The sequence below is a fragment of the Bufo gargarizans genome, chromosome 8 (genome assembly GCF_014858855.1).
Source record: "Bufo gargarizans isolate SCDJY-AF-19 chromosome 8, ASM1485885v1, whole genome shotgun sequence".
Lineage (NCBI taxonomy): Eukaryota > Metazoa > Chordata > Amphibia > Anura > Bufonidae > Bufo > Bufo gargarizans.
In genome coordinates, this window is record NC_058087.1 from 74579131 (window position 1) to 74605287 (window position 26157).

Consider the following 26157-nt stretch of genomic DNA (forward strand, 5'->3'; position numbering starts at 1 on the left):
CCACCGGAAACCAGAAGTGGTGGTGCGCTCCACATATGCGTTCCACTATGATTGGGACCGGAAGTCCTGTCAGATCCCGCTCGATACGCTGATAGAGTGCCATCTACACACTACCCAATCACCCTGGACACTCCCCACCACCCCTGCCACCCTCTTTTAGCCCACCACCATTTTAGCCCCCATTAGTGTGGAACGCACACTTCCTATCTCCAACAGGAAGTGACATCTTTCTCACCTCCTACCCAGCACATGGCATTATCAAGTCAGATATATAAAGCCCAATGGTGAGTTATATCTTTAATACTGCTTGTAGCTGTTTTATACTTGCTTACACTGCTCCTGATAAAGGGGGTTTGTATTCCCCCAAAACGCGTTGAGCCCACCAGTGATTTCTGAAGAAATGGGGGTTGGCTTAGACTTAATATATAATTTACGATAGTTTTTAGTTGATGGCATAAATTATAGTAATCACTTAAATAAAGACAGTTTTGTGGTCGGCACTACTCCTTAGTCAGGTTCCGGGACACACTGGCTCAACGGGTGGGGTAAAGAAACAGCGGTGCCCAGTGGAAAAAGAAAAGACCAAAAACCACAAAAACAGAAAAAACACACCACAGTACTCTTATAAAGTGCACTGTACGTCTAGGACAGGATAGCAGATGGACCGGCTGGTCCAGTCCGCCATCTTGTCCCACATGTACAGTGCACTTTGAACTAATAAATGGGATTATAAGATCAGTGAGTGCCGTTCTGTTTATGTAAATGATAGTAAACCCGACTGACCACAGAAGCCTCCGTCCCCTCCTGCTAAGCCCTGTGTCCTTTTCTTAATGCTTTGAAAAAGTGGCAATAAGCACAAAAAGTTGCAAATTATGGCACAAAAATGTCATGCTCCGTAATTTCCAACTTTTCAATGCTGCTTTTGTAGTATAAAAGCCTAGAACAATTTCCCCCTTAGCACTTGTTAGCCCTTAAACTGACAAACTGACTCATAAATCAGGGTTACAACTCCACCTGGTTCCCTCCATTATCAGTTAGGGATGGGGCTGTGGGAGTTTACCGATAGGTGTGTCCCTGTCCTCTTTTCCTTGCACTAGTACTGGAGTTGAAGAGGAAAAAGAGGGGATAAAACAGGTGTCAGTAGAAAAGACATAATGGTAAATGTCAGGCCTCATGTACATGAACGTTGTTTGGTTCCGTATCCAAGCCGCATTTTTTCTGAGGTTTAGATGCGGACCCTTTCACTTCAATGGGGCCGCAAAAGATGCAGAGAGCACTCCATGTTCTGTCCGCATCCGTTGCTCCGTTCAGTGGCCCTGCAAAAAAAAAAAATAGAACATGTCCTATTCTTGTCCGTTTTGTGGACAAGAATAGGCATTTCCATTATGGGCGGCCTGTTCCGTAAAAATGCGGAATGCACGCGGGCGGAATCTGCAATTTGCGGACCGCAAAACACATTCTTGATATTCTTGGCCCTTGAGACTCAGCCATTCACATAGCCATAGAACCCCATTCTCCCGATGGAGGTCAAGAGAGTGTCCTTCTGGCCTCCAATGGCATGGTATGCCTTGGCGTACTTTTTTTTTTTTTTTTACCGTACAGGAAAACCCAGTAAACTGCTTATACAGTGGCATATGTCAGCGCGCTATGCATAGAGGAATACCCCTGACCTATACCTCCCATGTATAACTAAAACACAATGTGAACAGAGCCTTCCATGTAGAATAGTATCGTACCTGATAAGAGGCGAGTGACTGTGATAGCAAGTTGCACCGGCTAGCTCCGAGAAGGTCTACCTTCTGGCACACATTCATTTTTGTCTTGTCGAAGTGACTCTTAGTATTTCGCACTTGAATTTGCACCTAGGCAAAAGGAACATGAATACGAGCTCAAATCTTCTTAAGCTGAATATGAAATGCAATCTATGAATCGTGACAAGCCAAGCCATTAGATTTTTTTTGTGTTGGCAGGACACCACTGCGTCTCTGTGGGCAGTCCAAAAGTCTCACAACTGTAACGACCTAAGGGCTCAAACACAAGAACGCGTGTCGCCCTTACCGTGCATTGGGGACCGTGCACGAGCACCATCCGTGTGGCCAGCGCTGACGGATGCAGACCCATTCAACTTGAGCATGCTCTATTTTATTTTTTTGCGGTGCAGAGGCATGGACTGAAATGCCACGGAAGCACTCTGTAGTGCTCCCATGGCCTTCCGCCCCGTGCCTCATCACCGTCTATTCCGGATTGTGGACCCGCTGTTTGCAAGCTGCAATACGGGCTCAGTGGGCACACGTTCATGTGTATGAGCCCTAACGCCTTTATACACATAGCGATCGCAGTCAATGATTAACCAAAATCTTATTTCACTGTCATCTCAGGTGCAATGTCTGGTTTATGCAAAATAGACAGCAATATATTTGGCAAACTGATTTTTTTTTTTACAATTATGGAAACTGATATATTTGAGTCATTACTTGGAATAAAAGCCACTCCCCTATGAAGGAAATAGAAATATGGACTTACAGTACTATACAATTTCTAGCACATCTCTATGTACCCATATACATTGTGAAAACAATCTGATCTAGTACTAGCTGATACAGTGTTCCTGTACAAAATGGTACCAAACCCAGATTATTATATATAGCATCACATGGACAGCTCCTACAAGGAAAGATTAGTAGTTGGGCGGCATTAAAGGGGTTTTCCGGGAGTTTTACACTGATGACCTATGCTGTGGATAGACAAAAGGAGGGGGGGGGGTTCAGCTCATCCCACTACGCAGGTGCATGTCGCTTGTGGCTGCAAATATACATCTGACAAACACAAGGTGCAACAGCACTCTACAAACCAAAAGTAGAGTACAAAAGTATATTACATTGCAAATACTATGCTAATAACTTAGAGATGCTTAGCAAATACATTTTGTACAAAATAATTTGAGCCCGTCTGTCGAACGCCAAGGCGACCTCTATAAGACGGGTCCTAACACTAAAACTCACCTGTTGGGTGCCATAACTGCGACCATGAATCCAGGAAGTGCAGGTCCTACATGCATGCTGGGCCCCCTTGATTTACGTCTATGTGGAGCCAAAATGGCCTTCATTGAGCACCTGCGTAGTGGGATAAGCTGACCCCCCCTTTTGTGTTTCTAGTATTATATATAGGAGTAGTGGCTGACTCCTATATGCTGGGTCGTGCACTCCATCCTGCCCCTCCCCTGCTTTGCAGGCTGATTTTAATTAGATTGAGTATATAGTCTGCTCAGCATGCATGCTGGTACTTGTAGCCCCTGGATTCAATGAAGGCCATTTTGGCTCCACATAGACGTAAATCAAGGGGGTCCAGCATGCATGTGGAACCTGCACTTCCTGGATTCATGGTCGCAGTTATGGCACCCAACAGGTGAGTTTTAGTGTTAGGACCCGTCTTATAGAAGTCGCCTTGGCGTTCGGCAGACGGGCTCAAATGATTTTGTACAAAATGTATTTGCTAAGCATCTCTAAGTTATTAGCATAGTATTTGCAATGTAATATACTTTTGTACTCTACTTTTGGTTTGTAGAGTGCTGTTGCACCTTGTGTTTGTCATATGCTGTGGATAGGTCATCAGTATCTGATCAATAGGGGTCTCACTATTCTTTTAGCAAACCAAGAACAGCGCAGTACATTGTGTAGTGGCTGTGCTTGGTATGGCAGCTCAGCCCCAATCATTTCAATAGGGCTGAGGAGCGCCTAGGTCATTGGTGGCGGACCCCCACCAATCAGGTACCAGAGGATAGGTCATAAGTGAAAAGCTCCTGGAAAAACCTCTTTAAAGCAACCCTCTGGTTCAAGAAACAAATTAATATTAACTGCGGAACAAACAACACCTGTCTTCCAAATGCAGGCGATTGTCAGCAGGGATCTCATCAGTGGAGGAGACTGCTGCTATTGCATGCAGAGATCTCCTCCAGATTATGGGGAGGAGCGATCACTAATGCCATCACTCGTCCCCATACTGACGTGTTGTTTCCCGACAGCAGATAGTGATTACACAGCACATTCCGCTACCGGCAAACGAAATCTGCGGCAGTATTGCACTGCCATAACATGGGTAACGAGTGATACTAAGGACGCTTGTTAGCGATGATCTGGCAGACTATCTGCCAGTCTAATACACCCTTAAGGCTTTACCACTGTTCAGAGCGAGGTCATAAATCACTTACTAGCTGGCAGCAGCCTCCTCATCGTTCCTCCTCTCTCCATAAACCTTTGTGTATTAGGCAGGAGATGGAGACCATTGGAGAAAGCATAATTCTTTAACCCTTTCAAGACCCTGGAATTTTGAGTTTAGCCATAACTTTTTTACTTTTCAGTTCACATAGCCATATGAGGCTTGTTTTTTGCAAGACAAGTCTGCTTTTTTAATAGCACCATTTGCTATTGCATACGATGTAATGGGAAGCTGAAAAAAAATCCAAATGGGATGAAAAATAAAACTCAATTCTATGGATTTCATTTTTACAGCATTTACTACGAAGTAAAACTAACGCGTTACCTTCATTCTCAGTGTCAGTACAATTATAGCGATATCACATTGATATAGTTTTTCTTGAAAAAAAAAAAAAAAAACTTTGTAAAAAATAAATAAATTTGTTTTCTCTTTGCATTGCCACATATTCTGACCCACATACCTTACTTAGGCCTCATGCACACGACCGTTGTGTGCATCCGTGGCCCTTGTGCCGTTTTCCGTTTCTTTTCGCGGACCCATTGACTTTCAATGGGTCCGTGGAAAAGTCGGAAAATGCACCGTTTTGCAGCCGAGGCTGTGATCCGTGTATCCTGTCCTATTTTTTTGACGGACAACGGTTCACGGACCCATTCAAGTCAATGGGTCCGTGAAAGAACACGGATGCACACAAGATTGGCATCCGTGTCCGTGATCCGTGGCCGTAGGTTGCTTTCATACAGACGGATCCGAAGATCCATCTGCATAAAAGCTTTTTCAGATCTAAGTTTTCACTTCGTAAAAACTCATATCCGACAGTATATTCTAACACAGAGGCGTTCCCATGGTGATGGGGACGCTTCTAGTTACAATACACTACAAACTGTGTACAAGACTGCCCCCTGCTGCCTGGCAGCACCCGATCTCTTACAGGGGGCCGTGAGCAGCACAATTAACCCCTTCAGGTGCGGCACCTGAAGGGGTTAATTGTACTATCATATCCCCCTGTAAGAGATCAGGGCTGCCAGGCAGCAGGGGGCAGACCCCCCCCCCCTCCCCAGTTTGAATATCATTGGTGGCCAGTGCGGGCCCCCCCCTCCCTCCCTCTATTGTAATAATAGCTTGGTGGCCAGTGTGTGGCCCCCCGGCCCCCCCCTTCCTCCCTCTATTGTAATAAATCGTTGGTGGCACAGTGTGCACCCCCCATGGGCCCCCCCTTCCTCCCTCTATTGTAATAAATCGTTGGTGGCACAGTGTGCGCCCCCCATCGGGCCCCCCCCTTCCTCCCTCTTTTGTAATAAATCGTTGGTGGCACAGTGTGCGCCCCCCATCGCCCCCCCCTTCCTCCCTCTATTGTAATAAATCGTTGGTGGCACAGTGTGCGCCCCCCATCGGCCCCCCTCCCTATATAGCATTACCAACATTGGTGGCCAGTGTGCGGCCTCCCATCTCCCCCCCCCCTCCCGATCATTGGTGGCAGCGGAGTTCCGATCGGAGTCCCAGTTTAATCGCTGGGGCTCCGATCGGTAACCATGGCAACCAGGACGCTACTGCAGTCCTGGTTGCCATGGTTACTTAGCAATAGTACAATAGTAGAAGATTCATAGTTACCTGCTGGCTGCTGCGATGTTCGTGTCCGGCCGGGAGCTCCACCTACTGGTAAGTGACAGGTCTGTGCGGCGCGTTGCTAAATGAACTGTCACTTACCAGTAGGAGGAGCTCCCGGCCGGTCACAGACATCGCAGCAGCCAGCAGGTAAGTATGAATCTTCTACTATTGTACTATTGCTAAGTAACCATGGCAACCAGGGCTGCAGTAGCTTCCTGGTTGCCATGGTTACCGATCGGAGCCCCAGCGATTAAACTGGGACTCCGATCGGAACTACGCTGCCACCAATGATCGGGGGGGAGATGGGGGGCGCACACTGTGCCACCAACGATTTATTACAATAATTACAATAGAGGGAGGGAGGGGGGGGCCGATGGGGGGTGCACACTGTGCCACCAACGATTTATTACAATAGAGGGAGGGAGGGGGGGGGGCCGCACACTGTGCCACCAACAATTTATTACAATAGAGGGAGGGGGGGGGGGGGGTGGCCGCACTGGCCACCAATGATATTCAAACTGGGGAGGGGGGGGGACTCTGCCCCCTGCTGCCTGGCAGCCCTGATCTTTTACAGGGGGATATGATAGTACAATTAACCCCTTCAGGTGCGGCACCTGAGGAGTTAATTGTGCTGATCACGGCCCCCTGTAAGAGATCGGGTGCTGCCAGGCAGCAGGGGGCAGTCATGTACACAGTTTGTAGTATATTCTAACTAGAAGCGTTCCCATCACCATGGGAACGCCTCTGTGTTAGAATATACTGTCGGAAATGAGTTTTCACAATGTAACTCATATCCGACAGTATATTCTAACATAGAGGCGTTCCCATGGTGATGGGGACGCTTCAAGTTAAAATATACCATTGGATTGGAGAAAACTCCGATCCGATGGTATAAAAGGGACTCCAGACTTTACACTGAAAGTCAATGGGGACGGATCCGTTTGAAATGGCACTATATTGTGTCAACATCAAACGGATCCGTCCCCATTGACTTGCATTGTAATTCAGGATGGATCCGTTTGGCTCCACACGGCCAGGCGGACACCAAAACGACTTTTTTTTCATGTCCGTGGATCCTCCAAAAATCAAGGAAGACCCACGGACGAAAAAGCGGTCACGGATCACGGACCTACGGACCCCGTTTTTGCGGACCGTGAAAAAAAACTGTCGTGTGCATGAGGCCTTACAGTTATGTCTATGAAGTTATGTGGGAGCTAATTTTTTACGGGAGATCTGTACTTTTTATTGATACCATTTTGGAGTGTGTATGACTTTTTGATCATTTTTTATTACATTTTTTTGGGGGGTTGAAGAGACAAAAAAATTGTGAATCAGCCTTTTTGATTTTTTTGTTCAATGTAGGGGATAAATACATTTATATTTTAATAGTACAGGCATTTTGGGACACGGCAGTGCAAATAATCTTTATTTTTTATTATTTCGTTTATTTTTATTATGGGGAAAGGGGAGTAAATTTTTATATTTTTTTTAAATATTTCTAAAAACACTTTTTAAACTTTTTTTTATTACACAAGCAATTGTTAGATCACTTGCGCCATACATATACAAAACAGATTGGGAAGGGGTTAATAAGATATATTACAAAGTTTATTATAGTCAATTGTACTGTGTTTGTTTTTACACAAGCAATTGTTTGATCACTTGTCCCACAGACTGCAATGAATTACCATAGCAGCTTATGGTAGTTGAGCTCTGTTCCTATGGAGCCCTGCCACCTGCAGTCCTCCATAGGATCTTCTGTTGTGGCAGCCTTGGATCCTTTAGTGGGACCAAGGCTATCACAAAGAACAACCGGTTCTACCGCAGGGTCGGGAGCTGTTCAGGCCGAGGAGCGCTTCAGATGCTGTAGTCGCAACTGATCACAGTATCTGAGAGGTTATATACCGACACTCTGCATTATCGCCTGTTGCACAAATTAGCCACGGGTGTCTGCTGTGTTAAACAGAGCGGAGCGGGCTGCGGGCACCATCTTTAAAGATCCGAATGCCCCCATACATATACGCCACAGATTGGGAAAGTAGCCTTATGTGCAAAAATACCTGGTATTGCAATCCTACTTTGGTATACGAAGAAGAAGCACGTGTAGTTACACACAACCAGTGTGTAAAGCATCTCCAAGCAGTAGCACCTATAATGTGAAGGTGACAGGTCACTAAGGTGGTGCTTTACAACTGTATTGCATGTGCTTTGGTTGCATGCGACTGTATATTCATATTGCTGGTAAATTGTATACAGTCTGAAGTACTGTCATTATCCCTACCTATGCTATTAAGTGCAATCACCCCTGCCCCCCCCCTTGTGGTTTCGCCTGAATTCTGGCATAAATTGTGCCAAAATTTGGTGCATTTGTGGCGCAACTCATTTTAGACATATTTATAAATAAAGTAAACCAAAAAGAATAATGCAATGTCTCATCCATCCAAGGGGCATTGCTTCAGGGTAAAGGGGTATGACTTAGGCTGCTTTCACACCCGAGTTCGGTGTGGATCCGTCTTGTATCTGCACAGACGGATCCGCACCGATAATGCAAACGCTTGTATCCGTTCAGAACGGATCCGTTTGCATTATTCTTTCAAAAAAAGTCTAAGTCAAAACGGATCCGTCCTGACTTACACTTAAAGTCAATGGGGGACGGATCCGTTTTCAATTGCACCATATTGTGTCAGTGAAAACGGATCCGTCCCCATTGACTTACATTGTAAGTCAGGAGGGATCCGTTTGGCTCTGTATCGTCAGGCGGCCATCAAAACGCTCCAAGCAGCGTTTTGGTGTCCGCCTCCAGAGCGGAATACAGGCACAACAGAGCCAAACGGATGCATTCTGAACGGATCCTTATCCTTTCAGAATGCATTGGGGCTGAACTGATCCGTTTTGGACGGCTTGTGAGAGCCCTGAACCGGATCTCACAAGCGGACCCAGAAACGCCAGTGTGAAAGTAGCCTTAGGTGCACCATTTTGAGCAAAAATTTTGACACGAAATTCTGTTGCAAAGTAAGCCAACCAATAAATGGTGAAAAATTTGATTAACCAGTTTGACAGTTAGAATTTCTAACAGACAGGATTAGTAAATGTGCCCCACTGACAACAAAATTGAGTATTTTATATAAAAACTGTTTACAATCTGGGTGATCCTTTTGTTTGCATTCCTGATGTAATACTTTCCTGCTTTTCTGACCTTTCTGAATTTCTCCATCTGCTTATAGGTGTCAGGATCTAGCTCTTGGGAGACGTCCTTCATCCACAACAGGGCTCCTCTGTATTCGGTCCGTGCCTTTTCCATTTGGTTGATGGTCAGTAAGGTATCAGAGACTGCTCGGTTAGTAAAAGTGTCCATTTCTTGCTGAAGCCGTGAAAGCGGAGCACACAGGGCTAACCTGAAAATGCACAAAATGGAATGCCAAAGATGACATGAGCTTAAAACAATACTCCTATCTCAGACTTTCATGGCTGAGACCAGAATAACCCTCCTAAGCAGTGGCCAGGGTGGGCGAAGTTACACAAACTGTTTCCGTAACTCGCATAGAACTCCTGAGTTACGGAAATAGTGTTACTTGCTGTGGTACACCGCTCGCGTAGCTCCCATTCACTGCTATGGGAGTTTGCATGACTGTTTCCATTACTCTGCCCACCACCTGGTTGCTGCCTACAAGGGATATTCCAATTTAAGCCATGAAAGGTTGAGATGAGAATAACCCTTTAAAAAAATTGATCTTTTAGAACTGATGAGGCTCGTGTGCTTACTGTAAAGTGTTTTTTTTACTGATTACCTATTCTCTGGATAAGTCTTCAGCATCAGATCGGTGGAGGTCCGATACCTGGGAACGCCGCCGACCAGCTGCGGCCTTCTCTCTGCTTATCAAGCACAGCACCGTACATTGTATAGAGGCTGTGCTTGGTATCAGTCACTTCAATGGGTCGGAGCTGTGCGTAGGTCATGTGACTGATGAATGTGATGTCACACGGCCTAGGAAAAGCTGGAGAAGGCCGTACTGCTACTGCGAGCACAACTTCCTTCTCAAACAGCTCCCGGGTGGTGGACACCCATCAATCAGATACTAAGGACCTCTCCAGAGGATAGGTCATCAGTAAAAAAATACTTGGAAAACTCCTTTAAAAACCCATGTTAGAATAGTATATAATCCTTTTTGAACAGTAAAGCTTCTTCATCTAGATGGACGTATAAAAATACGTTTTAAAAATGATTATACAGTCATTCTGACATGGATTTCTATAGTAAGTACATCAGCCTTATCAGGTCTAAAAATCTATTTACCGTAATAATGTATGCAGTTTGTGCATTGTGTTACTAGCGAAGTCCTGTACATTGGGTCACTTAGCCTTGTATCTAATACTATCGTGTGTGATACCGTCTGCCAAGCTGCTGTATCTAATCGTATCATGTTTGATACTGTCTGCTGTCTCATGTATCTAATCCTATTCTGTGTGATACTGTCTGCTGAGCTGTGTATCTAATCCCATCAAGTTTGATACTGTCTGCTGAGTTTTGGATCTATTTATATCATGTGTGATACTGTCTAATAAGCTGCTGTATCTAATCCTACATTGCATTATACTGTCTGCTGTCTCATGTATCTAATCCTATCATGTGATACTATTTGCTTAATGCTCTGTCTAATCCTATCCTGTGTGATACTGTATGCTGAGCTGTGTATCTCATCATGTCATGTACTGTATGATAGTATTTGCTGAGCTGTGTATCTAATCCTATTATGTGTGATGTCTGCTTGGTTGCTATATCTAATCATATCACATGTAATACTGTCTCCTGAGCTATGTATCTAATCCTTTACGTCTGATACTGTCTGCTTAGTTGCTGCATCTCATCCTATCATGTGTGATACTGTCTGCTGAGCTATGTATCTTATCCTGTCATGTATGATACTGTCTGCTGAACTGCTGTATCTAACCCTATTCTGTGTGATACTGTCTGCTGAGCTATGTATCTCATCCTGTCATGTACGATAATGTCTGCTGAACTGTGTATCTAATGATTAATCCTGTCCTTTGTGATACTGTCTGCTGAGCTGTGTATCTAATACTATCCTGTGTGATACTGGGAAGAGAAGCACACATCGGGAGGACCATATGAAAAAAGGTATATAGCTTGCTGCATGGCCGTTCGGGTCCCGGACAGGCCGACTGGTGACTTGAAAGCAGTAGATGAATGAAGAAGGTCTGCATGCTGCTCGGATCAGGAACAGGTTAGAGACCAGAGTAGCGTCCAAAATCTTTATTGAGGATGCATATGACACCTTTCGGAGCCGAAAAGGCTCCTTCTTTAGATAACATCCAATTGGACAGGAAGAAGGGGCCTGTTCGGCTCCGAAACACGTCATATGCATCCTCAATAAAGATTTTGAACGCTACTCTGGTCTCCAACCTGTTCCTGATCCGAACAGTATGCGGACCTTCTTCATTCATCTACTGTTTTCAAGTCAGGGTGGTTGCCTATAGGAGAACAGAGTATTCGCTCTATTTGTGTGTTACTCATACCTCACCTGTGGGTCATTGCTCTCTATATTGCCAATAACACTGGGGCCTGGGCCACACTGGTTTATGCTGCTTGGATGAAATAAATATAACTTCTCTGTCTATTTGTGGTACCCATAAAATACGATTTTAATAATTCTGTGATTGTGTATACAATTTTAAGATATTAACCAGTGATATATTTTCCTTGATCACACCTTTCTTATTAGGGCTCATTCAGGTGGCCGTATGTTGCTTTCCGCATCTGATCCACAATTTTGCAGATTAGATGCGGACCCATTCACTTCTATGGGGCCCCAAAAAATGCGGACATTAGTCCATGTGCTGTCCGCATCTTTTCTCCCATTCCACGGCCCCGCAAAACAAATAAAACATGTCCTATACTTGTCAGTGAAAATCGGGAAGTGGCACCATTGAAGTCTATGGGTCGGCAAAAATGCGGAATGCAATCCGCAGGTGTCTCTAATAAAGTGGCCATTTAGTCATATATAATAAATAAATAAAATTTGCAAAGTTTAACATCTAAAGTATTCTGAAAGAAAAAATAAAAGTAATGGCGAACCTCTGGCCAGCAGATGAGGACAAAGCATTGCCAGTGACTTTCATCATTTTCCCAGCTCTTGTGCTGTTTTGCTGAGCATGTACTTTCAAGTGCAAGCCAAAGTCATTTTCTTCCAGGGACAGGGCTAGGGGAGAGAGTATAAAATATTGTTTTCTAAACTTTCAAGAAACATAAAGGGTAGGTTCACACTAAGGATTTTGTACGCAACAAAACCCTCCGTGTATTCCACGGCAGAGACCGTTGCACTGCGCTGCGGCTTCTGCCATGGGTTTTCATGCAGACCCGCTCTAGGTTTAGCGCCACTGAATGAAGCTAAACCGCCAGCATGCTCCCGCTGTAGCTTTGCAAGAGGTCCGTGCGGTTATCGCGCTAAGAACGGTACTGTATATTCTTGGCGCGGTCATGAAAACCAAAGAGCAAAAAACCTCACCAAAATTAACTGCGGCACGGCCTCCCATTGAAAATAATGGAAAGCGGTTTCAGTGCAGATTCGGCCCGATGCTGAAACCCGCATCCAAAATCCTCTGTTTGAACCTACCCAAAAGATGACTAGTTACACCCATATGTTAAGTGAGGTCTGCATATGATATACTTCCCTTTGGTTACAATATGAACTCATCTACTATAAATATATTGTATTAGTCATATGTAATGTGATTTGTATATACATACCATTGAGAGCTTGATGATATTTTTCAATAATTTTAAGCAGTTCGGATCCTGTTGTTTGAATTGAATGAAATATCTGGAGATTATAGAGAAGATCACAAATATACAATGCACCAATATTTGGGTGTTATTGTATAGATTCTCATTGCAGTTACAGTAATTCCACAGGAATTAAAGCAAAATGGAGCTTTTCTATTTTAATACATTTTTCTAGTAACATCAAGGGTTAACAGCAAAACAAACCTCAATATTTATTACCCCGATTCTGCAGTTTACATAAACACCCTATATGTGGTTGTAAACCGCTGTATGGACACACGGCAGCGCTAAGAAGGCAGGGAACACCATATGGTTTTTGGAGGGTAGAATGGTTTTTGGGCACCATGTTGCATTTGAGGAGACCCTGAGGTACCCTGACAGTGGAAACCCCTAAAAAGTGACCACATTTTGGAAACTACACCACCCAAGGAATTTTAAGGGGTGCAGTAAGCACTTTGACTCAACAGGCATTTCATAGAATGTATAACTCTTGTTCTGTGAAAATGAAAAATTAAATGTCTATTTTACAAGAAAATGGTGCTTTAATTCCAAACTCTCTTTTTCACAAGGGATAACAGGAGAAATTCACCCCACAATTTGCTACCCATTTTCTCCTGAAAACAGTAACACCCCATTTGTGGTCGTACACTGCTGTTTGGGGATACACCAGGGCTCAGAAGGGAAGGAGCGACATCTGGATTTTCTAACATGGAATTTGCTGAAATGGTTTTTAAGAGCCATAACTGTTTATTTTTGTTGACTTTGCTGTGTGAGGGCTTATTTTTTGCTGAACAAGCTGTAGTTTTTATTGGCACCATTTGGGAGTACATCTGGCTTTTTATCTCATTTTTTTGGAAAGTGAGGAGGGCAAAAATAGAAATTCTATCAGCGTTTCTTATTTTTAATGAGCTTCACTATTTGGCAGCCAGAAGAGCTGACAATTCACTATAAAGAGAAGCAGGACGGGAAAGATTTGCAGATATAATCATGTGTGATATCTGAGGAAGAGAACTTTCTCTGCTCTTTGAGAGCACAAGCATTACATGGCAAACATTGACTACAGGGTAGCTACTTCCACTAGGTGGCACTAGGGAGACAGATCTGTTTCTCTTGGAGGAGAGCTACTGTATTCTCCATGTCACTGGACATTTACTATGCTGCAGATAGCGGCGCAATGGTTAGTCTAAAATTGTGGGCGTGGCGTGAGAGGGGAAGAGTCTCTTTCACCATTTCCTACGCCTGTTTTAGGTGTACAAAATGGTCTAAATGTAACACATCTCGGAAGCCGTCTTACATTTAGAACTGGAGCTGGATGCGCTGACGTTATGGAGAGGCCCGTCCCTCTTCATAACTGCGGAGGATCCACCGCTTGTTTAGGGCTTTATTAAGACCGACGTCTAAAACGCCAGACTTAATAAATGTGCCCCATAGTTTATAACTTTAGGCACAAGGCAAAAATCCACCGTGCAAAAAACAGTGGCATATCCGTAGGCTGTCCTGCCTCTGGGCAGTGCACTTTTTGTGCTCCCAAAAACGTGCACAAAAAGGCCAGCTATTTTATACCTTCCCCATTGATTTTAATTAGGGAACGCAGGTAAAATCTGCTTCAAAGAAGTAACATCCGGAAAAAAAAATCTCCAGCACATCTTAAAAATCCTAATCCTTCCCTGCCATATTCTTAAAATCATTGCAAGGTCATTAAAACAGATGCTTACGCTTTTTAAACAACAAGATGTGTGATTGTTGAGCAGAGTTTTAGGAATAAATGTTACTAGGAACGCTCATTCCCGATAACAGGCCGGTGTAAATGTGCCGCAGATCACCTGATGAGAGAGCATAACGCTCAGTAATCGGATGACATGATGTTTTATGCAGCACATTAAATCATTGTTTCTGGGCAGCAGTACTATGTGAACAGAGTGCCCAGAAACAATGAATCAGAAGCCATTGCTTGTCCCTGGAAGCACTGTGGTCCTACTAACTGACTTATGGAAAACAACGTTACAATTCCTCTACCTCAAGTTTGACATCCAGCTCAGCATCTGATGCAACCACATGTTCATCCTCCTTCTTCCCCGTAACCTTAATTAACACTTGTTTCGTTTCCCAAAACTTCTTCTGCATGCGGCTGACCATCGATCGGTCTTCTCCTGCCCATAGCTGCCCGTTGCTGTACATGGAAAAGCTGCAAGGAATCAGAGAGTGAATTATATTGTCCTCCCCGGGGCATCTCTGTCTGCTCACACCAGACCACTGAACCTTGCATTCACTTCTGTCTTTCTGAAGTAACCTTCATGAATAAATAAAAACCTCATCAAGTAGCAGATTGTGGTCTGAAGCCAATAAATAAAACATTTAAACAGTTTATGGTTTAATGCAATTTGATGAGGGCCACAATAAGCTCGCGGAAAGGTGTATGATCGCAAGCTATAACCTGGTAGATAGACACAAGGAATTATATCTGCTAGGTTTAGAAGAAGAAGAACTTACGGCTGTGAAACAGGATCTACTATTACAAGCCTCTACAGAGTTACCGGATAAGCTCATGCTATTAAATAGCCCAAGAAGTAGACATACATACATTACATAGTGGTTGTAGTTTTATGCCATAGGCATTTAAAGACTATGTACACCTTTGGAGGCAACCTTTGTTTATGACTGCATTTTACTCATTTTTGGCTTGAAATCATATTTTCAATTGGCGTTTATTAACCACTTAAGGACCACAGGTTTATACCCCCCTAGTGACCAGGCCCTTTTTTACAAATCGGCACTCCACAACTTTAGCGGTTTATTGCTCGGTCATGCAATAAACCACCCAAATGAATTTTACCTCCTTTTCTTCTCACTAATAGAGCTTTCATTTGGTGGTATTTCATTGCTGCTGACATTTTTACTTTTTTTGTTATTAATCAAAATTTAACGATTTTTTTGCAAAAAAATGTCATTTTTCACTTTCAGTTGTAAAATTTTGCAAAAAAAAAACGACATCCGTATATAAATTTTTCGCTAAATTTATTGTTCTACATGTCTTTGATTAAAAAAAAAATGTTTGGGTAAAAAAAAAAAAAGATGGTTTGGGTAAAAGTTATAGCGTTTACAAACTATGGTACAAAAATGTATATTTCCGCTTTTTGAAGCAGCTCTGACTTTCTGAGCACCTGTCATGTTTCCTGAGGTTCTACAATGCCCAAACAGTAGAAAAAACCCACAAATGACCCCATTTCGGAAAGTAGACACCCTGAGGTATTCGCTGATGGGCATAGTGAGTTCATAGAACTTTTTATTTTTTGTCACAAGTTAGCGGAAAATGATGATTTATTATTATTTTTTTTTTTTTCTTACAAAGTCTCATATACCACTAACTTGTGACAAAAAATAAAAACTTCCATGAACTCACTATGCCCATCACGAAATACCTTGGGGTGTCTTCTTTCCAAAATGGGGTCACTTGTGGGGTAGTTATACTGCCCTGGCAATTTAGGGGCCCAAATGTGTGGTTAGTAGTTTGAAATCAAAATGTGTAAAAAAATGGCCTGTGAAATCCGAAAGGTGCTCTTTGGAATGTGTGCCCCTTTGCCCACCTAGGCGGCAAAAAAGTGACACACATCTGGTATCGCCGTACTCAGGAGAAGTTGGGGAATGTGTTTTGGGGTGTCATTTTACATATACCCATGCTGGGTGAGAGAAATATCTTGGCAAAAGACAACTTTTCCCATTTTTTTATACACAGTTGGCATTTGACCAAGATATTTATATCACCCAGCATGGGTATATGTAAAATGACACCCCAAAACACATTGCCCAACTTCTCCTGAGTACGGCGATACCAGATGTGTGACACTTTTTTGCAGCCTAGGTGGGCAAAGGGGCCCACATTCCAAAGAACACCTTTAGGATTTCACCGGCCATTTTTTACAGATTTTGATTTCAAACTACTTCGCACACATTAGGGCCCCTAAATTGCCAGGGCAGTATAACTATCCCACAAGTGACCCCATTTTGGAAAGAAGACACCCCAAGGTATTCCGTGAGGGGCATGGCGAGTTCCTGGAATTTTTTATTTTTTGTCACAAGTTAGTGGAATATGAGACTTTGTAAGGGGAAAATAAAAATAAAAAAATCATCATTTTCCGCTAACTTGTGACAAAAAATAAAAAATTCTAGGAACTCGCCATGCCCCTCACGGAATACCTTGGGGTGTCTTCTTTCCAAAATGGGGTCACTTGTGGGGTAGTTATACTGCCCTGGCATTCTAGGGGCCCTAATGTGTGGTAAGTAGTTTGAAATCAAAATGTGTAAAAAAGGACCTGTGAAATCTGAAAGGTGCTCTTTGGAATGTGGGTCCCTTTGCCCACCTAGGCGGCAAAAAAGTGACACACATCTGGTATCGCCGTACTCAGGAGAAGTTGGGGAATGTGTTTTGGGGTGTCATTTTACATATACCCATGCTGGGTGAGAGAAATATCTCGGCAAAAGACAACTTTTCCAATTTTTTTATACAAAGTTGGCATTTGACCAAGATATTTATCTCACCCAGCATGGGTATATGTAAAATGACACCCCAAAACACATTCCCCAACTTCTCCTGAGTACGGCGATACCACATGTGTGACACTTTTTTGCAGCCTAGATGCGCAAAGCGGCCCAAATTCCTTTTAGGAGGGCATTTTTAGACATTTGGATCCCAGACTTCTTCTCACGCTTTCGGGCCCCTAACATGCCAGGGCAGTATAAATACCCCACATGTGACCCCACTTTGGAAAAAAAGACACCCCAAGGTATTCCGTGAGGGGCATGGCGAGTTCCTAGAATTTTTTTTTTTGGCACAAGTTAGCGGAAATTGATTTTTTTTGTATTTTCTCACAAAGTCTCCCTTTCTGCTAACTTGGGACAAAAATTTCAATCTTTCATGGACTCAATATGCCCCTCACGGAATACCTTGGGGTGTCTTCTTTCCAAAATGGGGTCACATGTGGGGTACTTATACTGCCCTGGCATTTTAGGGGCCCTACAGCGTCAGAAGAAGTCTGGAATATAAATGTCTAAAAAAATTTACGCATTTGGATTCCGTGAGGGGTATGGTGAGTTCATGTGAGATTTTATTTTTTGACACAAGTTAGTGGAATATGAGACTTTGTAAGAAAAAACAAAAACAAACAAAAAATTTCCGCTAACTTGTGCCCAAAAAAATGTCTACATGGAGCCTTACAGGGGGTGATCAATGACAGGGGGGTGATCAGGGAATCTATATGGGGTGATCACCCCCCTGTCATTGATCACCCCCCTGTAAGGCTCCATTCAGACGTCCGTATGATTTTTTACGGATCCACGGATACATGAATCGGATCCGCAAAACACATGCGGACGTCTGAATGGAGCCTTACAGGGGGGGTGATCAATGACAGAGGGGTGATCACCCATACAGACTCCCTGATCACCTGCGTCATTGATCACCCCCCTGTAAGGCTCTATTCAGACGTCCGCATGTGTTTTGCGGATCCGATCCATGTATCCGTGGATCCGTAAAAAATCATACGGACGTCTGAATGGAGCCTTACAGGGGGGGTGATCAATGACAGGGGGGTGATCAATGACAGGGAATGATCAGGAAGTCTATATGGGTGATCACCCCTCTGTCATTGATCACCCCCCTGTAAGGCTCCATTCAGACGTCCGTATGTGTTTTGCGGATCCGATCCATGTATCCGTGGATCCGTAAAAAATCATACGGACGTCTGAATGGAGCCGTACAGGGGGGTGATCAATGACAGGGGGGTGATCAATGACAGGGAATGATCAGGAAGTCTATATGTGTCATGGAACCATGAACCAGACGTACAACAAGATATAAGTGGAAATAAGAAGGCTTTATTGAAAATCAAGCTGTAAGCAAAAGTCCAAACGGATGGCTAAACCGAAGCAGGGTCTTGCGTAGCCAGAGGTCAGGAACCAGAAGGGTAGTCAGACGAAGCCTGGATCAGGAACCAGCAGGGTAGTCAGACGAAGCTAGGATCAGGAACCAGCGGGGTAGTCAGACGAGGCCAGGATCAGGAACCAGAAGCAGCAGCAGTCTTAGAAGCATGTGAACACAGGAGGACCAAGCAAGGAACTGAAGCCACAGACCTCCTATATATATGAGCTGGGCATCCAGCTCCTCCCAGTGGGAAGGAGAAGCCGCAGGGTGGGAGGCTACAAGAAACCCAGAAACCAAGATGGCCGCCAGCACATGTCAAACGAAGGAGAACAGCAAGAAGGTAAGACCATGACAGTACCTCCCCCTCAAGGGCCCCTCCTCCGCGGAGTAAGGAACGGTTTCTGAGGGAAGCGTGCGTGGAAGGCTCGGAGCAAAGCAGGAGCATGGACATCTGCGGAGGGAACCCAGGAACGCTCCTCTGGACCATAACCACGCCAATGGACCAAAAACTGCAACCGACCGCGGACCAGGCGTGAGTCCAGGATATTGCTCACCTCATATTCCTCACGATTGCCCACTTGGACCGGACGGGGCCGAGGAACCGAGGAAGTGAAACGATTACACACCAATGGCTTCAACAGGGAGACATGAAACACGTTGGAGATCCGCATGCCAGGAGGAAGCGCAAGGGCATAGGCTACCGGGTTTACCCTGCGAAGCACTCGGAAGGGACCAACAAAGCGAGGCGCCAGCTTGGGAGTGGGCACTCGAAGGTTGAGGTTGCGGGTGGACAACCATACACGGTCTCCGACCTGGTAGGAAGGAGCGGGCGCTCGTCTGCGATCAGCCTGGAGTCTCTGGCGCTGCGCAGAGACCTCAAGGGACCTCTGGATCTGTACCCAAGAAGCACGTAGGACGGAAAGGTGATCCTCCACAGCCGGAATATCCTGGGGAGAGAATACCTCCGGTAACACGGCAGGTTGGAACCCATAATTGGCCATGAAGGGAGACGTCCCAGAGGAAGAGTTCACCGCCGTGTTCCTGGCAAACTCAGCCCAAGGCAGGAGGTCAACCCAATTGTCTTGGTGATCGGAGACATAGCAACGAAGGAATTGCTCCAAGGCCTGATTGGATCGTTCTGCGGCCCCATTGGACTGAGGGTGGTAGGCCGAGGAGAAAGAGAGATGAATCCCCAACTGGGAGCAAAAGGCGCGCCAGAACCTGGACACAAACTGACTCCCCCGATCCGACACAATCTCCTTGGGCAAACCGTGCAACCGGAAGACCTCCCTGGCGAAAATCGTGGCCAACTCTTGTGCAGAGGGTAACTTCTTGAGAGGAACACAGTGGCACATTTTGGAAAACCGATCCACAATCATGAGAATGACCGTATGGCCTCGGGATGCAGGGAGGTCCACAATGAAATCCATCCCCAGGTGTGACCATGGGCGCTCCCCGGTGGCTATGGGTTGCAAAAGGCCCAACGGAAGGTGCCGAGGGGACTTACTCTGGGCACAAACGGAGCATGCCGCTACATATGCGGCGATGTCGGAACGTAGAGAAGGCCACCAGAACAGACGTGAAACTGCTGATTCTTTCCAGGATGCCCCGCGGCCTTGGAGTTATGGTAGGTTTGCAACAACCGAGTGCGCAACTCCTCAGGCACAAAACACCTGCCGTTGGGTCTCCCAGAGGGAGCACCAGATTGAGCCGCCAAAATCTGCTCACCCAGGGGAGAGGTCAGGCTGGTGCGAATGGCGGCCAGGATCTGATTCGGAGGTATGACCGAAGTCGGAATCGACTCCTCCCCGACAGCTCGGAGTACTGCCGTGATAAGGCATCCGCTCTGATGTTCTTGGAACCGGGTAGGTAGGAGACCACGTAATTAAAACGTGACAAGAACAGAGCCCATCTGGCCTGACGTGGTGTCAATCTCTTGGCCTCAGAAAGGTAGGTCAGATTCTTGTGGTCCGTCAGGATGAGAACCGGAACCACCGAACCCTCGAGCAAGTGCCTCCATTCTTTAAGGGCCTGCACGATGGCCAATAACTCCCTGTCACCAATCTGATAGTTGCACTCCGCGGAAGACAGTTTCCGGGAGTAAAACCCACAAGGAAGCAGAGGACCCTCTGGTGTTCTACGCTGAGACAGAAGGGCGCCTACTCCCGTCTCAGACGCGTCCACCTCGAGGACAAAGGGCAACCCAGGGTTGGGATGCGACAGAATCGGAGCCGACACAAAGGCGGACTTTAGAGCCTCAAAAGCTCGGATGGCCTCGAGCGGCCAGACCTGGAAATTACTGCCCTTCCTGGTCAGATCCGTGAGAGGCTTGGCTAGCATAGAAAAGTCCCTGATGAACCTCCGATAATAATTGGCGAAGCCCAAAAAGCGCTGCAGGGCACGGAGACCACTGGGCTGGGGCCACTGTAAGACAGCCGAAACCTTCTCAGGATCCATGGAGAACCCCTCAGCGGAAATGATGTAACCTAAGAAGGTTACCTGGGATCGGTGAAATTCGCATTTCTCAAGCTTACCGAACAGCTTGTTCTCTCGTAACCGTTGCAACACACGTCTGACATCCATAATGTGGGCCTCCATGGATTCAGAATATACCAAGATGTCATCCAAATAGACTACCACACACTGCTGCAACAGGTCACGGAAAACATCGTTGATGAATTCCTGGAAGACTGCGGGCGCATTGCACAACCCAAAGGGCATAACCAAGGATTCATAATGACCGGTCCTGGTGTTAAACGCGGTCTTCCACTCATCGCTCGCCTTGATCCTTACCAGGTTATATGCCGCCCTCAGGTCGAGTTTGGTAAAGACCGTGGCCCCTTTGAGGCGATCGAACAGCTCGGAAATCAAGGGTATCGGGTAAGCGTTCTTGATCGTGATGCGATTGAGACCCCTGTAATCGATGCAAGGCCTCAACTCACCGCCCTTCTTTTTCACAAAGAAAAATCCAGCCCCTGCCAGGGACGAGGATTTGCGAATGTGTCCGCGTGAAAGCGCCTCCCTCACGTACTCCTCCATGGCCTCATTCTCCGCTACCGACAGTGGATAGACTTTGCCACGAGGGGGAACGGCACCAGATTGTAACTCTATGGCACAATCGTATGGGCGGTGCGGAGGTAGGGCAACCGCGCGCACCTTATCGAATACATCCCGGTACTCTTCGTATTCAGGAGGCAACAGAGAGTCCGAGGAAGTACACAGCAACTTGACAGGCCCATGGATGCAACTAGCCCCACACTGCGGTGACCACGAGAGGATCTCGGCCGATCTCCAATCGAAAGTCGGATTATGCTTCTGGAGCCAGGGGTACCCCAAGACCACCGAGTAGTGTGGAGACGAAATCACCTGGAGACAGACCGACTCTCTGTGAACGGCACCAATGGCTATCCCCACTGGAAGGGTCTCATGAGTCACGTGAGGCGGCAGAAGGGGTCTGCCGTCTATCGCCTCAAGAGCCAGTGGGGAACCTCGAGGCTGCAGAGGAATGGAATTGGCGGCAGCGAACACACTATCAATGAACAAACCACCAGCACCAGAGTCCACCAACGCCTGGGTCGTCACCGAGCCCCCGACCCAGGAGAGGACAACAGTGATCAGTGGTTTGTCAACACGGGAAACCGGGGACGAGGAGACTCCACCCAAGATCTGCCCCCGACAGGATCTCAGGTGCGAGCGTTTCCCGGCACGGTTCGGACATGCCAACCGAAAATGCCCACCGAGACCACAGTACATGCATCGGCCCTCGCGTCTCCGGAGTACCCTCTCCCCCTCGGACAGGCGAGCAAACCCCAGCTGCATGGGTTCACCCCCAGACAAGTCATCCCCAGGAGGCGTGGGAGGAGAGGGAGGCACGGGTGGGACAGCAAACGTAGGCGCCAATCTGTTAGAAAACCTCCGCAGGCTCTCCTTAAAGGAAGGTCTCTCTCTGAGTCTGGTGTCAATCAAAATCAGGAAAGAAATAAGAGACTCGAGCTCCACTGGTAGGTCCTTAGCTGCAACCTCATCCTTCAAGGCATCCGAGAGACCATGAGAGAAAGCAGCGACCAGAGCCTCATTATTCCAGCCCACCTCTGCTGCCAGGGTACGAAACTCAATGGCGTATTCAGCTACGGATCGTGAACCCTGTCTGATGGACATAAGGAGCTTCGCAGCAGAGGCAGCACGAGCCGGCACATCGAATACCTTCCGAAGAGAAGCAACAAAACCGGAAAACTCGGCAACCACCGGATTGTTGTTCTCCCATAAAGGGCTGGCCCAGGCCAAGGCCTTGTCCGAGAGCAGCGAGATCAAGAAGCCCACCTTTGATCTCTCAGTAGGAAAGGCATGTGGCAGCAACTCGAAATAAATGCCCACCTGGTTAAGGAAACCTCGGCACTGAGTTGGCTCTCCCCCAAAGCGCTGTGGAAGGGGGGCAGAACCGGTCATACCCCGAGACACCGCAGGCGCAGCAACAGGTGTCGGGGTAGACTCTGGCGCAACAACCGGAGCGGCAGTAGGAGCGGGCCCAGGAGCGACAACCGACCCATCGGCAACGGAAGCGAAATGAGCCTGCGTTCAAGCAGGGTTTGCAACGCCACAGCGAACCGACCCAACAGGTGATCCTGCTGATCAAGTCTGGCAACCAGCGTAGGTAGCGAGGATGGCCCTGTACCGTCAGAATTCATGGCTTGGTCCTAATGTCATGGAACCATGAACCAGACGTACAACAAGATATAAGTGGAAATAAGAAGGCTTTATTGAAAATCAAGCTGTAAGCAAAAGTCCAAACGGATGGCTAAACCGAAGCAGGGTCTTGCGTAGCCAGAGGTCAGGAACCAGAAGGGTAGTCAGACGAAGCCTGGATCAGGAACCAGCAGGGTAGTCAGACGAAGCCAGGATCAGGAACCAGCGGGGTAGTCAGACGAGGCCAGGATCAGGAACCAGAAGCAGCAGCAGTCTTAAAAGCATGTGAACACAGGAGGACCAAGCAAGGAACTGAAGCCACAGACCTCCTATATATATGAGCTGGGCATCCAGCTCCTCCCAGTGGGAAGGAGAAGCCGCAGGGTGGGAGGCTACAAGAAACCCAGAAACCAAGATGGCCGCCAGCACATGTCAAACGAAGGAGAACAGCAAGAAGGTAAGACCATGACAATATAATATCACCCCTCTGTCATTGATCACCCCCCTGTAAGGCTCCATTCAGACGTCCGTATGTGTTTTGCGGATCCGATCCATGTATCCGTGGATCCGTAAAAATCATACGGACGTCTGAATGGAGCCTTACAGGGGGGTGATCAATGACAGGGGGGTGATCAATGACAGGGAATGATCAGGAAGTCTATATGGGTGATCACCCCTCTGTCATTGATCACCCCCCTGTAAGGCTCCATTCAGACGTCCGTATGTGTTTTGCGGATCCGATCCATGTATCCGTGGATCCGTAAAAAATCATACGGACATCTGAATGGAGCCTTACAGGGGGGTGATCAATGACGGAGGTGATCAGGGAGTCTATATGGGTGATCACTCCTCTGTAATTGATCACCCCCCTGTAAGGCTCCATTCAGACGTCCGCATGTGTTTTGCGGATCCGATCCATGTATCAGTGGATCCGTAAAAATCATACGGACGTCTGAATGGAGCCTTACAGGGGGGTGATCAATGACAGGGAAGTGATCAGGAAGTCTATATGCGTGATCACCCCCCTGTAAGGCTCCATTCAGACGTCCGTATGCGTTTTGCGGATCCGATCCATGTATCCGTGGATCCGTAAAAATCATACGGACCTCTGAATGGAGCCTTACAGGGGGGTGATCAATGACAGGGGGTGATCAATGACAGGGGGGTGATCAGGGAGTCTATATGGGCTGATCAGTGGTTTATAAAGGGTTAATAAGTGACAGGGGGAGTGTAGTGTAGTGGTGTTTGGTGCTACTTTAGTGAGCTGCCTGAGTCCTCTGGTGGTCGATCCTAACAAAAGGGACCACCAGAGGACCAGGTAGCAGGTATATTAGACGCTGTTATCAAAACAGCGTCTAATATGCCTGTTAGGGGTTAAAAAAATCACATCTCCAGCCTGCCAGCGAGCGATCGCCGCTGGCAGGCTGGAGATCCACTCGCTTACCTCCCGTTCCTGTGAACGCGCGCGTCTGCGTGCGCGCGTTCACAGGAAATCTCGGCTCACGCGAGATGACGCCTATTGGCGTTAGCGTAGCCTGGGAGCGCCGCAGAGATGACGCCTTTCGGCGTTAGCGTAGCGCTAAGTGGTTAAAAATATTGAGCCGTTCTGTCACAAAGGGTTAATTGTTTTTGTACTTTCACTTTTGCGCCGGTCATCTAATAACTTTTATCTCTAAACTACTGAGAGGTCATAAGCACTTTTTTAAGCCACATTAATATCAGCAAGATAAGAACTGAGCTATAATAAGAGTTTATAAGGTCAGAGAGCAGAGATAAGGAGTCCATCTGCTCCTCGGATGACGGAAAAGACAGAAAATCCACAGGCAGCTAGTAGAGCATGTCAGCTCTGTACAGAAAAAAGGATGCCATATTGTTAATAAAGACTAATTTAAATTATTTTTAGCTCAAAATTTGTGCAATGCAATAATAAATAAAATGCCCCCAAAGGCATACATGGCCTTTAAACATGAGCCTGCTCTAAAGCATGTACATAGCAAGCTACAGGTAAAGGCCCATTTACACAAGCCATCCATCAGGGTAATTATTGGGAAGGATCGTTGCTAGTGACACTCATTCCCAATAACTGCCCTGTGTAAAGGTGCCGCTGAACAACCCGATCAATCAGCAAACGCTCATTCATCAGGTGACAGCATTGCTGGTGCAGTCCCCTAAATCACTGTTTCTGGTAAGCAGATCCTCCTCCTTCTTCAGTCCAGAAACAATGGTTCTCTGTAGGGGGGGTTGCCATTACACCTAGAGGCTCCCCTGCTGCACCCTCTGCACTTTGATTGACAGGGCAGGGCAGTGTGAGCGGAGCCTCCAGGTGTAACAGCAACGCCCCCGTTGCTCCTAGAGGCTCATTTCCATACATTAAAACATCATATTTCTCAGCAATGCGAACTCATATGGACATGGGACCAACACAGATGCCTTCAGCTGCCAAGCGCACATGTAACAGGTCAGCCGGTGTCATAGGTACAAATCTGCTGACAGATGTCCTATAGGAACAAGATGTTCTATGCGCTGCACGTGTAAAGAGAAACACCATCCAACTGATAAGTAGGTTACATTTGCGTTTACCACCATCATGGCCGGACTCCATGGTGGCAGAAGGCGCTGTTTTTCTATAAACTGCCAATGCACCAAGACATTTTCTTCCCCAATCCATCCATATGGAGCTAACAATACAGATTATAGGAGAAAAAAAAAAAAGAGAAAAAACTTAAGAAGTCAAATATACCTTATACATGCCTATATATACCTTATTATAGTTCTGTATTAAGTCCACGGCAATCCAAGTCTTGCTACACAGGAAGTGACAACTTATATTTTTCTTGACATGACCTTTGTTCTTTGCTGGTCCTTGAATTATTATTGCTGTACAGACCTTAAAAAGCTGAAGACATGAAAAAATAATAACTGCTACTATTAGATA

General features: G+C 46.2%; 1 protein-coding gene across 2 annotated transcripts in view; it reads right to left on the minus strand.

Annotated features, from left to right (window-relative positions):
* The window catches only part of ICA1L (islet cell autoantigen 1 like), a 65675-nt gene that overhangs the window by 35767 nt on the left and 3751 nt on the right, over nucleotides 1-26157 (minus strand). For both annotated transcript variants that reach the window (XM_044303739.1, XM_044303738.1), the window contains exons 2-7: nucleotides 25984-26118; nucleotides 14639-14807; nucleotides 12587-12659; nucleotides 11915-12038; nucleotides 9017-9215; nucleotides 1737-1862 (exon numbers count right to left, since the gene is read on the minus strand). In XM_044303739.1, the coding sequence (XP_044159674.1) occupies nucleotides 1737-1862; nucleotides 9017-9215; nucleotides 11915-12038; nucleotides 12587-12659; nucleotides 14639-14800 (684 nt within the window). In that variant the 5' untranslated portion in view covers nucleotides 14801-14807; nucleotides 25984-26118. The remainder of the gene's footprint in view (nucleotides 1-1736; nucleotides 1863-9016; nucleotides 9216-11914; nucleotides 12039-12586; nucleotides 12660-14638; nucleotides 14808-25983; nucleotides 26119-26157) is intronic.